The sequence below is a fragment of the Solanum tuberosum genome, unplaced genomic scaffold (genome assembly GCF_000226075.1).
Source record: "Solanum tuberosum cultivar DM 1-3 516 R44 unplaced genomic scaffold, SolTub_3.0 scf00052, whole genome shotgun sequence".
In the NCBI taxonomy this organism is placed as follows: Eukaryota; Viridiplantae; Streptophyta; class Magnoliopsida; order Solanales; family Solanaceae; genus Solanum; species Solanum tuberosum.
The window spans coordinates 1,553,042-1,565,788 of NW_006238977.1; the positions used below are offsets into that span (position 1 = coordinate 1,553,042).

The 12,747-nt window shown below is 31.9% G+C and overlaps 2 protein-coding genes across 2 annotated transcripts; one reads left to right on the plus strand and one right to left on the minus strand.

The window, feature by feature from the left end:
* Positions 1–200: 200 nt before the first annotated feature.
* On the plus strand, positions 201–6,434 carry LOC102598924 (protein PMR5). The gene is made up of 5 exons (XM_006343992.2): positions 201–667; positions 1,462–1,636; positions 2,262–2,440; positions 3,825–3,983; positions 5,795–6,434. Exons 1-5 carry the CDS (start codon positions 318–320, stop codon positions 6,129–6,131), a joined length of 1,200 nt encoding a protein of 399 aa, XP_006344054.1. The 5' UTR covers positions 201–317; the 3' UTR covers positions 6,132–6,434.
* An 827-nt stretch (positions 6,435–7,261) lies between these two features.
* LOC102577576 (asparagine synthetase [glutamine-hydrolyzing]) lies at positions 7,262–12,306 on the minus strand. Its single transcript, XM_006343993.2, has 13 exons — positions 12,021–12,306; positions 10,720–10,858; positions 10,409–10,504; positions 10,116–10,257; positions 9,786–9,976; positions 9,496–9,657; positions 9,301–9,381; positions 8,992–9,213; positions 8,757–8,891; positions 8,415–8,495; positions 8,243–8,329; positions 8,030–8,137; positions 7,262–7,873 (listed from the first exon to the last, which is right to left on the minus strand). The coding sequence occupies exons 1-13, from the start codon at positions 12,098–12,100 to the stop codon at positions 7,625–7,627; spliced, it is 1,773 nt and encodes a 590-aa protein (XP_006344055.1). The 5' UTR covers positions 12,101–12,306; the 3' UTR covers positions 7,262–7,624.
* Positions 12,307–12,747: the final 441 nt, after the last annotated feature.

The window sequence follows — 12,747 nt, forward strand, 5'->3', positions numbered from 1 at the left end:
TTGACAAAAATTCTGCCTTCGCCGTTACTGATCGTAAATAATGAATATAATGATATTTTCATTTAAAATTTTGCATTCGTCATTACTAATCGTAAATAATGAATATAATGATACTTTTATTTAAAATTATGAATCCTACTCTATTATTTACTAGAATCAAAGTTATCTTCACATGCACACTAAGCAACAAAAATTCCCATTCCCTCCCTTGCCCATATCCCTTTATATAATATGGTACATGCATTAATAGTAAGTAATATTCTTTCTTCACTGTTCCTCTTTTCTTTTCTTCTCTTTGTTGTTTTCAATTACTTCCAATGAATCTCCTCTCTTCTCTAAAATTTTCTTCTTCTTCTTCTTCTACTAAATCATTTTCCTTTAGATTTCTATTATGTCTTTTTTTACTAAATTTTTTTTATGTACTTTCATTTGCAAGTCTAAGGAACCATCAATATCAACAAAATCATAAAAAGCCAATTATGATTTTGGCAAATTTAACATCATGTTCTTTGTTTATGGGCAGTTGGGTTTATGATGAAACTTATCCATTGTATCAATCTTCATCTTGCCCAATTATTGATTCACAATTTAATTGTCAAATGTATGGAAGACCAGACAGTGATTACCTCAAATATAGATGGAAACCAACAAATTGTGAAATTCCAAGGTAGCCTTGCAAAACTCTGTACAAATTTATGTTACTATCTGTTGTTTCTTGTACTATTTTTTAGTATGTTTTTCTTGAGTTGATGATCTATACGAAACAATCTTTTCACCACTAAGGTAGACATAAAGTTTGACTGACCCCACTTTGTGAGACTATACTGAGTATGTTGTTATTGTTATAACGTTGATGATAAAATGACTTTTTACAATGTCAATGTAATTTAACTTGTTTATGTTGCTTAATTTCATGTTACTAGTCAGAAACAGATTCAGAATATGAATTTGATTCGTTTGAGCTTAGTTCTTGAATAAAGTTTTAGGTACTTGCAACTCTGTTTTTTCTTTAATAAAGTTTCAATCTTTGAATGCATTTTGTGCAACTTTAAATTTTAAGTTATATGTGCTCACAACTTTTTATGATGTCAAATGTAATTTAATTGTATATTCTAGCATAGTTACCTTTTTTCACATTACTAACTAAAAGCGAATTTAAAATTTAAATTTGATAAGTTCGACCTTTAGTTCTTGATTTAAGTTTTCAACATTTAAATCTAGTAAGTTCAATTATTAGATTCTTATAATTGAAGTCATTGTACTCTAGAAATTATAAAAAGTTGAACTCACATCTATATTTATAATCGATGTCGAAATATTGTATTCAATTGAACCAATCGATTATATACTACATCTCCTATATTACCAATTACCAATTACCAAATCATACTTGTATTTATACTTGACTTTTAATTATTTTTTATTTTTTAAAAATAATTAATTTTTTTAATTTTTTTTTAGGTTCAATGGTCTAGATTTTTTGTTGAGAATGAGAGGGAAGACAATAATGTATGTTGGAGATTCATTAGGAAGAAACCAATGGCAGTCATTGATTTGTATGATTTCAGCAGCTGTCCCACGAGGAGCTCAAACACAATACATCACGGGTGACCCTCTCTCTACTTACAAATTCTTGGTTAGTCTCCCTCTTATTATATTTATCGAGTTTAAGTTATATATACTGATGAGATAATAATTATTTCATATACTATTAATAAATGTAGTTGAATTTATGATATAGCAAATTATTAATGTGTGTTGATAAATTACTTGTATAAATGTATTTTATAAGTGATCTAATTATATAAATATTATTTATACGATGAATGTTTCACTTAAATCAGTATACACTGAGGGGTCCGTTTGGTTTATATGGGATAAGATAGATATTTTAGGATTAAGTTTGAGATTAAATTTGTAACTAATGACAGACTAAATTTATACCTTAAACTTGATATATTTTTTATCCAACCTAAAAGTCAGGATAAATTAGTCTCAAGTTTATAATTTCAGACTAACTTTACCCTGCAAATTAAACCAAACAACCCCTAATAGTATAAGAGAAAATTTTACATATAACTCTGTCCATGATAAACGGGATTAGTAATTTGAAAAATAGGACAAGTAACATATTACAATGTATATTAATATACATCGATAATATAAACGTTTTTTACATAGTCAATGTGTCAACTCTTTGTAATATCTAATTCATTCGTTTTAATTTATGTGATATAATCTGAATCAGTATCATTTTACAGGATTATGGAGTGTCAGTGTCATTTTACAGAACACCATATTTAGTAGACATAGACTCAGTGCAAGGCAAGAGAATTCTGAAATTGGATGATATAACTAAGAATTCCAATGCTTGGAGAGGTGTTGATGTCTTGTCTTTCAATACTGGCCATTGGTGGACTCACAAAGGGGCTCTTCAAGGGTAATAATTTATCTCGTCGCAATTTACGTGTCTTACTTTCAATTTTGAACATAATATTATATTTTGATCCTTTTATACATGTTTTAAATATTTTATCGGATATTTGTTATCTTTCACCATATCATGTAGATAATTAAGATCCCCACATATTTGAATATCATGTTAGATGTTCTCTCTATTTCGATATTTGTCATTGGTGGACTCAAAAACAGAGGCGGAGCCAAGATTAGGAGTTTGAGGATTCTTTCGAATCCACAACACTATTGTGAAAAGCATTTTCACCGCTCTTCCTTACCACTGAGTTGTTCATCAATTTTGTTAGGAAATTCATAAGTTAATATACATATATATTTATTCAATTTTCTAATACAAATGAATTTACAAAAAAGCTAGTGAGTTCGTCCGAACCCACGAACCTCCACCTAGCTTCGCCTCTGCTCAAAAAGGTTATCTCCAAGGGCAATACACATGCCCTACATTCACTTTTTGACATTTATTGCTCAATTTTGTCTCTTCTTTAGAATTTCATTTGAATTTTTATTTTATTTACGATGTTTTACTTATTTTTAGTCCGTTTATGTTTTTGAATGTCATTTAGTCTTTCATTCCTAGCCGGCACCAGACAATTGAAAATCCCACATCTTTAATTTTGATATTCTCACCCAAATAAATAATTTATACTTCCATTTTTAATATGTTTACGTGTCTTACTTTCATTTAGTCTTACCTTCGCCAAATATAATTAAAATTTCCATATTTTTAATTTGAATATCATATTAGTCTCACCCAAATAAAGTTACTTTTTCTTTTCAATTTATTTATCTTACTTTTCTTAGTTTGTTCTAAAACACATATCTTTCTTCCTTTTTTGGTAACTCTTTAATTTTATCTTTCCACACAATATGTTTAAGAACACAAAATTTTAAAAAAAAAATTGAATACATTTTATATAATTTTTGTTTAAGATCACAAGATTTAAAAAAATTATTTACTTTCTTAAATTTTATGTCAATTCTAAAACGAGAGAATGTTTTTTTCTTAATTATCATTGGTAAATGCCTGAAAACTGATATTACTATAGTGAACTTTTGAAAAAATGTGAGTATTCCACCTTCTTTTTCAAAAAACTATATAGTTGTGAATCAAATGAAGTTAGAATAATTAATGAAGTGTGATAATGGTTGACATGATCGACTTAAAGGTGGAAATTTAAATTTGGTGAATACTTGTTTAGCTTGATTTTTTAATCAATGTGATATTTATATTAAAATTCAACTAAATTTAGTTTTACGATAAAAAAATTATATTAAAAAGGTAAAATGCTCTTTATAAAAGAAAAATCATATCCAGGAGGACTCAAACCTAAAAATGTGGTAATATGCAGGTGGGACTATGTGGAATTAGGAGGCAAATTGTATCAAGATATGGATAGGCTAGTGGCATTAGAGAGAGGCTTGAGGACATGGGCAAGATGGATTGATGCCAATATTGACAAAAGTAGAACAAAACTCTTCTTTCAGGGTATTTCACCTACACATTACAAGTATGTCAACTCTCTCTCTCTAATTTAATCATCTTTGATCGACTAATTCAGAGTCATGTTGAATAGGTATACTAATAGGGTACGTAAAATGTTCTCTCTATAGAAAGGTTTTTCATTTTTGAAAAGTTGAGACATATGGTAAAGATGGAGGTTTCAAAATTGCTTATCGACTCACTTTAGTATTTCCTCCGATCTAAATGAAAATGACACTACTACTTACAAGTATTTTGTTTTAAAGAAAACACTCTTCTGAATTTAGAAATAATTTAACGTGAATTTTTTATTTTAGCCTTAATTAATGAAAAAAACTATTATAATCACATAAATATTAGTCTTAACATATTTAAGATCATAAACTTTTGAAATTTATAACCACACAATTTTTTATATTAATTATTTAAGATTATAAATTTTAAAATATTCTTTTTTTATATATATATAAATTTTGTGTCAAATTGAAAAAGGATAAATATATTTTTTTTTAAAGAAGAAGGTGTAATTGTCAAGGTAAAAAACAAAAAAAACTTTTACTACTAATTTGTTAAGGCCACCTGCCCCATCATAGCTGTCATAAATAATCATAGCTATGAAATTAATTAAGTAGCCTCCAAGTTGGACAAAGCCAACATTAAGTTATTTGAAAAGTATTTTGGATAAGATATGAAGTGGAAATTAAATTTAAAAGAAAACGGTTACTCTCTATTTTAATTTATTTGTCTTATTTTAATTTGATACAAAGTGTAAGAAAGTAAAAAAAAAAATTAATTTTTTTTTATTGTTTTAAATAAAAAATATGTTACATGTTATATCGAATCTTGAGATTTTAAATATGTCACGTGAAATGCTGAAATTAAAGATTTGTTAAAAAGGGGGAAAGAATTTAACAAACTAAAAATGAAAATATGACAAAGGGATATTTGTAAAAAAAAAAAAAAACTAATTACGTCAATGATGCATTAAGTATTTCATTGATTAGTTGTAATTCTCACATGATAATGTCTCTTAATAATTGAATGTTCAGTGAGTTTAGTGTTGATTATCGATGACTTCAATGATGCAATACTCCTAATATGTCTAAACTAAAACTTACTGATCAATTGATCTCATAAAACTTACTGCTCAATTGATCTCATAGTGAAGTAATTTATAATCACACAAATATTCATTACTTATTAGGTTTATTAGCATTATTGTTCACTATGTAAGTGTGTTAACTCTATATACTTATTGGTGTAATTAGTTGAGACAAGATGAACTAATTAAATCAGTTGACGAACCGTTTTGTTTGTTAAGACTTAAATAATAAATATTAATAATACAAAACGTTATTATTGGCCTATTGTAGGAGTAGTTAATGATATGTTTTGTCACTTGTCTGGTTGGTGGCATAGTGACATATCATCATTATGCACTATAAAATAATTTCATTAGTTGTTGTAAATTGGGAAAAAATAAATAACTTATACTTTTTAGATTAACTTGTTAACACAATGTTACATGGTATTAGAATAAGCAAAAGATGTTATAATTCGATCAATGAAATAATTTCATGTGCTTGATATATAAAAAAGAATCGAATCTGAACATATATTGTAGTTCTATAATAATGTAATAAATAAACAACAACTTTCTACCTAAACAATTAGAAATTTTAATTGAGGTTGTTAATTTAATATTATACTCTTACCATTTGCAAAAAGCGGGCTAACCACTTTTCAACATTGTATCTTCCATTATGAAATTTGAAACTTCACGACAAAGGTTACTTGTGAATTTTACCCTATACTAACACTTTTTTTCAATTGTATCAGCCCAAGCGATTGGACCACCGGCACGTCGACCGCGTCATCAGCGAGGACGTGTTACGGTGAGACCGTGCCGATGACCGGCACGGCGTATCCGGGCACGTTCCCGGATCAAATGGGGGTGTTGAATGAGGTAATAAGAGACATGAACAACCCTCCATTTATTTTGGACATAACATTTCTATCAGCTATGAGAAAAGATGCACACCCTTCTATCTATAGTGGTGCACTCACTTCAGAGCAAAAGGCAAATCCTGATCACTCTGCTGATTGTAGTCATTGGTGTCTAGCTGGATTGCCTGATACTTGGAATCAACTATTTTACACTGCCCTTTTCTTCTAGGTGGTTAGTATTTATCACGAATCAATAGAAAAGATAAATCTCGTATGATATATCAGATTCAGCTGAGCAAGTACGAAATCCTTAGTGCGCTTGATACCACATGGTGGCAATTGGTGCAAATTATATTTAGGGAACACATATTTCACATCTACTAAGATCAAACATGTACTTGAGTAAAATTTTACTTTCTATTGGTGTAAATGTTTTTAAGAAAAAGTATCTTGTTCATTTTGTAATTATTCACTTTTTGTTGGTCCATTTTATTGAACTTTGGTTATATGATCCATATCCATTTCAATGTCATTTTGACAAGTGTTCTCTTTGTAAGCTTTCTTTGCTGAATTACTTGCCGCCTTGATTGTGATCCAACAGAAAATGGGGCTGTCATTACTAGTTTTGACTTTTATGTTATGTATATGATTACATAGGTCTTCGCCCTTACGCCTTTATATGTGTAGGAGTGGAGTTGAGAATTAGGTGCATGGAATATCTTGCGTTCTCACATGATTCGTGAAAGAATCGCATACAAAGAATGTGATATAAGCAGTCTACTCTAATGCAAACATCAATTACCTTTTTATAAGGAGAAAACTTTACTATTACTCCAAATCACCCTTCTACGCCTTGAAATAATTGTATATTGAATTAGCCAGATGATAAGTATATATTGAATTAGTCAAATCATTCGAAGCATGAACATAATCGCCTTTGTTCAGGTGAGGGGATAAGGTCACAGAGCGATGTACATGGACTCAGAAAGTTGAAACTAGCCAAATCATCTGAAGCAATAACATAATCGTCTTTATTCAGGTGAGGGGATAGGGTCACAAAGCAATGTAGATGGACTCAGAAAGTTGAAACTAGCCAAATCATCTGAAGCAATAACATAATCGTCTTTATTCAGGTGAGGGGATAGGGTCACAAAGCAATGTAGATGGACTCAGAAAGTTGAAACTAGCCAAATCATCTGAAGTATGAACATAATCGCCTTTGTTCAGGTGAGGGGAGAGTGTCACAAAGCAATGTACATGGACTCAATAAGTTGAAACTAGCCAAATCATCTGAAGCATGAACATAATCGCCTTTGTTCAGGTGAGGGATAGGGTCGCAAAGCAATGTACAACGACTCAGAAAGTTGAAACAAGAAGGATAACTATAACCAATATTTTACATATCCCAACATTCCAAAGTCCAGAAGGACACTCTATATAGTGTCAATAGAGTTGAGGGTAAAAGGAAAAACAGTACAATTATCCACAAACAGCAACTAGATATCAACTTAGAGCCCCCACAACTTGGAACATTAGTGGTGCTCAAGAACTTCAAAACCTCTATATGGTTTTGATCTTTTATTCTAGTTAAAACATTGACCCAATGCTCTTTTATGCAGCAGGATATCTAAAAGACGTGCTGATCCTTCCTATAATAACAACAACAACAATAATACTGCTAATGTTTCAAACATCAAGTATGGACAGCAAGAGTAGTGCTAGTTAGCTCCTTATTGTGAGCTCTGCAGCCACGCCCACGCCTACCATCTTTGGCACATTATTGATGATCGGGGTGTCCAAATTCCCATTAGCAACACTAGATAGATGATTGTCATAAGCAGAGTTATGTACACCGATAGCAGCCCTACCGGAAGGATCAAGGTTGTTCGACCAAGAAGCATCCCACTCAATTGCTTTTGCCGTGCTGCAAGCTATACTCGGTCCTCCAGGAACGGTCAGGCTTGCTGAGTTCTGCAAATTCAACAACCGATATGGTATTAGTGTTTCGAGACACCTTACTACATTTGGGAACTCTACAACTTTAAGCTTTTCATTTTACCCTGGATGAAATATTTTCGTATATGGTACTAGTGTTTCGATTTTAAGAGCTCGCCTGCTTAATATTACCTGTGGGAAGAACCTCTCGAAAATCATTCTGTAATAGTATCCTTCCTTTGTAGTCGGAGTGTTATGTGGGAAGATATGAGCAGCATTAAGCATCATCCTATCAGTCACCTAAGAGACACAAATCGTATACAAGATCAGCTGACAGAGTGAAAAAAACAACGAAAACTGAACGATAATGCTTGGAATAGTTTTGGATTTGTGTAGTAAGCTCACATGTTGTTCAGCATGTGCTTTGAGGCCATCGATCCAACTATAGCCTACGCCATCGCTGAATTGTTCTTTCTGTCTGTACAGAATATGCTGCAAAGGCACAAAAAACAGGACAGACATGTTAGTTTTAATCCATAACTACTGGCAAATCAGCACGAAAAATATGACTTCCAACCTTTGGAAGGTACGGTTGCTCCTCATCATCAAACGCCTTCCTAAGAACCCACTTCTCAATCCTTCCTTGATCATGCTTAATCTAAAATGGACAAAACAAGTTACAGTCAAACCCAAGTACAACACTGTTCCGGTGTGATATCTTTTGGTTGCTATAGCAAAATGTTGTTATAGAGAACATATAATATAACTTAACATGAATAATCTGATACACAAAAGAACATGGTTGTTTTAGTGAAATGTTGGTATAGAGGATGATTGTTATAAAAAGGTCTGACTGTACAGAGAAAGCATATCGAGTTATACGTCTATTCTCATCAATGATTCGAGCTTAGTTTCTTACCATCTTCCATTCGGGATCGATACTCATGGCAACATCGATGAACTCTTTATCCAGAAATGGTACTCTAGCTTCTAAGCCCCACGCGGATGTAGCCTTGTTTGCTCTTAAACAGTCATACTGGTGAAGCGCTTTTATCTGCGCGTATAAATGAAGAACAAGATCAGCATTTTTTAAAACTCGTCCTGTCTCAATGAGGTTCGAAACAAGAAGGCAATATTCCAAGAACGATTATTACCTTGCGACATGTTTCCGTGTGGAACTCTTCCTTGTTGGGAGCCTTGTGGAAGTACAAGTAACCACCAAAAATTTCGTCAGCGCCTTCCCCTGATATGACCATCTTCACTCCTAGTGATTTAATCTTACGCGACATAAGGAACATAGGAGTGCTGGCTCTTATTGTTGTTACATCATACGTCTCGATATGATATATAACATCTTCAATAGCATCAATACCGTCCTGCAAATATGAAACGCGTTGTTTGACAACATGAAAACAGAAGGTAATCCCGAGATCAAATAAAAAGTAACACCGCGATTTACAAACCTGAACAGTAAAGTGAAACTCATGGTGAACGGTTCCTAAAAAGTCAGCAACTTCTTTTGCAGCCTTGAGATCTGGTGAGCCCTGTTCAATCGTAAAACACAAAAATTTATAAATGCACAACTGAAAAATGCAACGGGCACGTATAGGTTGAAACCATCAAGTTTAAATTCTTGATCCGCTTCTGGAGTGACTCACCTCGAGACCAACACAGAAGGAATGAAGTTGTGCTCCCCATTGCTTAGCAGCTTTTGTTCCAGCCAAGTATCGAGTAGTGACAGAAGCAACCAAAGACGAATCAAGTCCCCCCGAGAGCAGAACGCCAAAGGGGACATCAGTCATCAACCGTTTGATAACAGCCTACAAAATAACAACCACTCATTAAGATCAACAGACTTCTCGGGTACTAAGACCCAAAGTCAAAAGGAAAACAGCCTAGATTAATTCATCCCAAACAAAACTAATACCAAATAATAACAAATACTCACATTTTCGAAGGCACGCCTCAGAACCAAAGTGTCATAAGGAGTGGAAGGAATTGCTTCAGAGAACCAAGCGGGATTGTACCATCTCCTAAGCCCTCCGTTCTTGCTAGAGTACAAGTGCCCCGGAGGGAAAACTTCAAAATGTTCACAATCATCATTCAAGCCCTTCAGCTCAGATGATATCCACACAGAGCCTGTGACACACAATAACATATATCACTTCTAGTTTGTTATGTTGTTCAGACCCTCCAAAAATGAACTCGTGTCACATTTTTGAAGAGTACGAGCAACATAATTAGTTTCTATTTGGAAAATTTGTATAAAAAATCCTACCATCAAGTCCCCAACCAATATAGAGGGGTGTAATTCCGATGGCATCACGAGCAGCAAGAAAGCTATTATCGCGAGTATCCAATAATACAAAAGAGAACACTCCATCCAGCATGTCAACAAAATTTTCTCCATATTCTTCATACTGATCAACACATATATTAAAACTCAAGTAAACCAAAAATTACTTATAAGTTAATTTAACCAGCTTATAAGCGTATCTAAACGCCCCGATGTTTCTATTATAATTCACTAGCCTAAGTTGGTTGATAAATAAAGTAAGACTATATACTCACAAGATGAGCAATAACATCACAATCACTTCCAGTCCTAAACTTGTGATTAGGCATAAGTTTTCGAAGTTTTTCATGATTGTAGATCTCTCCATTAACCTGCAAAATTCGACACAAAATTAATCATCAAACAAATTTTTCATCCTTATGTAAGTCTAAAATTATGTTGCTTCCAAACTCTTCAAAAATATCGACTAGTGCCTGCCAGATCCTCCAAAAGTAGCACATTTTCGAAAGACATGACACATACATACACGACAAGTCGACAACATTTTTGAAGAGTCCGAACAACAGTAGAGTAGAGGTGTACTCACAGTAACAACAATCTTTTTGTCTTCATTAAACAGAGGTTGATCACCAGAAGCAGGGTCGATAATTGCTAGACGTTGATGTGCCAAGTAAAAATCACCATATTGAAATATTCCACTCCAATCCGGTCCACGATGCTTCAACCTATTGTTACAAAAATTAACTTTGTATTCAATATCGTCACTTATAAAAGTCGAATACAAAATTTAATCTTTGCTAGATTCGACTTTTACTCATTGTACTTTCAAATCTAGTATAATTAAGGTATACTACTTAGAAAAAGTAAACAATGAATTCGACTCATTATTTAAGTAAAGATTCTAATAAATTCTGAATCTGTCTCTAAAGTTGTCTTGTCCGGACTTGTGAAACAAAAACATTGTGTTGTATTAACTATTAAAGCTTTGTTCCCATCAACATCAATCATGATGGTTGGTCCAAGAAAATTTTAATAATCAATCTAGAGATTTCTTATCCCACGTTAGGAATCAATAATTATCATAAAGTATGTTATTTTTATTCAAATATCCAAACAATCACTGCCAAGTGTCAACTCGAGTTAGTTACATCAAAATAAACTTTATACTCTTTTCCCTCTGTCTACTTTTAATTGTCATGTTATGTATCTTGAAAATCAATCTGACTAATTTTCAAAAATTAAATTACGTTAATTTAATTTTTAAATTAAAAAATTAAATATTAAAAAGTTATACGAAAAATATTATAAATTTCAATTTTTTTCTTATCAATATAATGAAAAAATACATAAACAAAGTTGTTATCGTTTAACTTGAAACAATGACAATTAAAAGTAGACGGAGGTCACTTTAGCTTACTAGGAGTTTTTAATATTCATAAAGAATACTAGAACAATGCAAAAACATATATGTACAAAATTATACATATATGCAACATAAAACTCTACTAGAATCAAATTCCGCAGGTTCAACTGAATTCATTTATTTCAAATAAATATATTTAAAAGAAATAAGCTCGAAATTTCAAATTCGTCTCTATCGCTAGCTCGATGCACAAAAAAAACTACACGAATACCCTCAAAAATGAAATGATCTTTAATTTTATGAACGTATATCCCACTAATAATCTTTAATACTAATACCCCATGAGTTATAATACGAAAATATATACTTATGCCCCATGATAAGGACATAAGTGTCAATAACCCTTCAATGCACAGACAGATCTACACTTAAAAATCACGAGTTTGACAGAAATCAATAATTTGATTTAGATCATATAACATGTATAAATAATTTATCGAAAAATGAAAGGGGAAATAATTTGCCTGCGAGAAAGCTCAAGAACTCGAACCCTTTTAGCCTGAGAATCATCCGAACAACCCAACAAAGCCAAAATTCCACACATGATGATTGATCAAATACTAAGGTTTAGTAAAAATGTAAAATTGATAAGTTTTTTTTTTTTTTTTTTTTTTTTTTTGTAAATAAAGATTTTTCAAACTGAAAGTAGATGATAATAAACAGAACAGAGAGAAAATGGAAATGGAGAAAAAATTGCAAGATTTTGGGAGAAGAGTACACGTAGTTAGTGAATTTGCATACAAATGGAATTGTGTGAATGAACCGACCCAATTGCCCACGAATTTATAGGCATTTTCTCAAAGACTACGTCATTTCCTTTCAAGCGGCGACGTTTCCTTTGCTTTTTCATTTTGGTCCCGTTCGATGTATTAGAGCCTGATTAATTTAGATTCGTACTTTGTAAAAAAATATTTTTTTTCATATTTAATGTTTGAATTCAAAATCTAAGGAGCGGTCTAAATTTTTTCTGTTCTAATTAATTTATCTCTTTTTTATACTTTCTTCATTTCTATTTGAGTCATTTGTATAACGTAAGGGTATATATGAGTCACTTTCATAACGAGGAATATATCAACTCTAAATGACAAAGTTGAGGGGTATATGAGACCCTTTTTCGTTTAATGTTTTTTGAATCCAAGTTTTCAATCAATGACTATTAATTAATTTGACAAATAGGCATGAATTATTTAC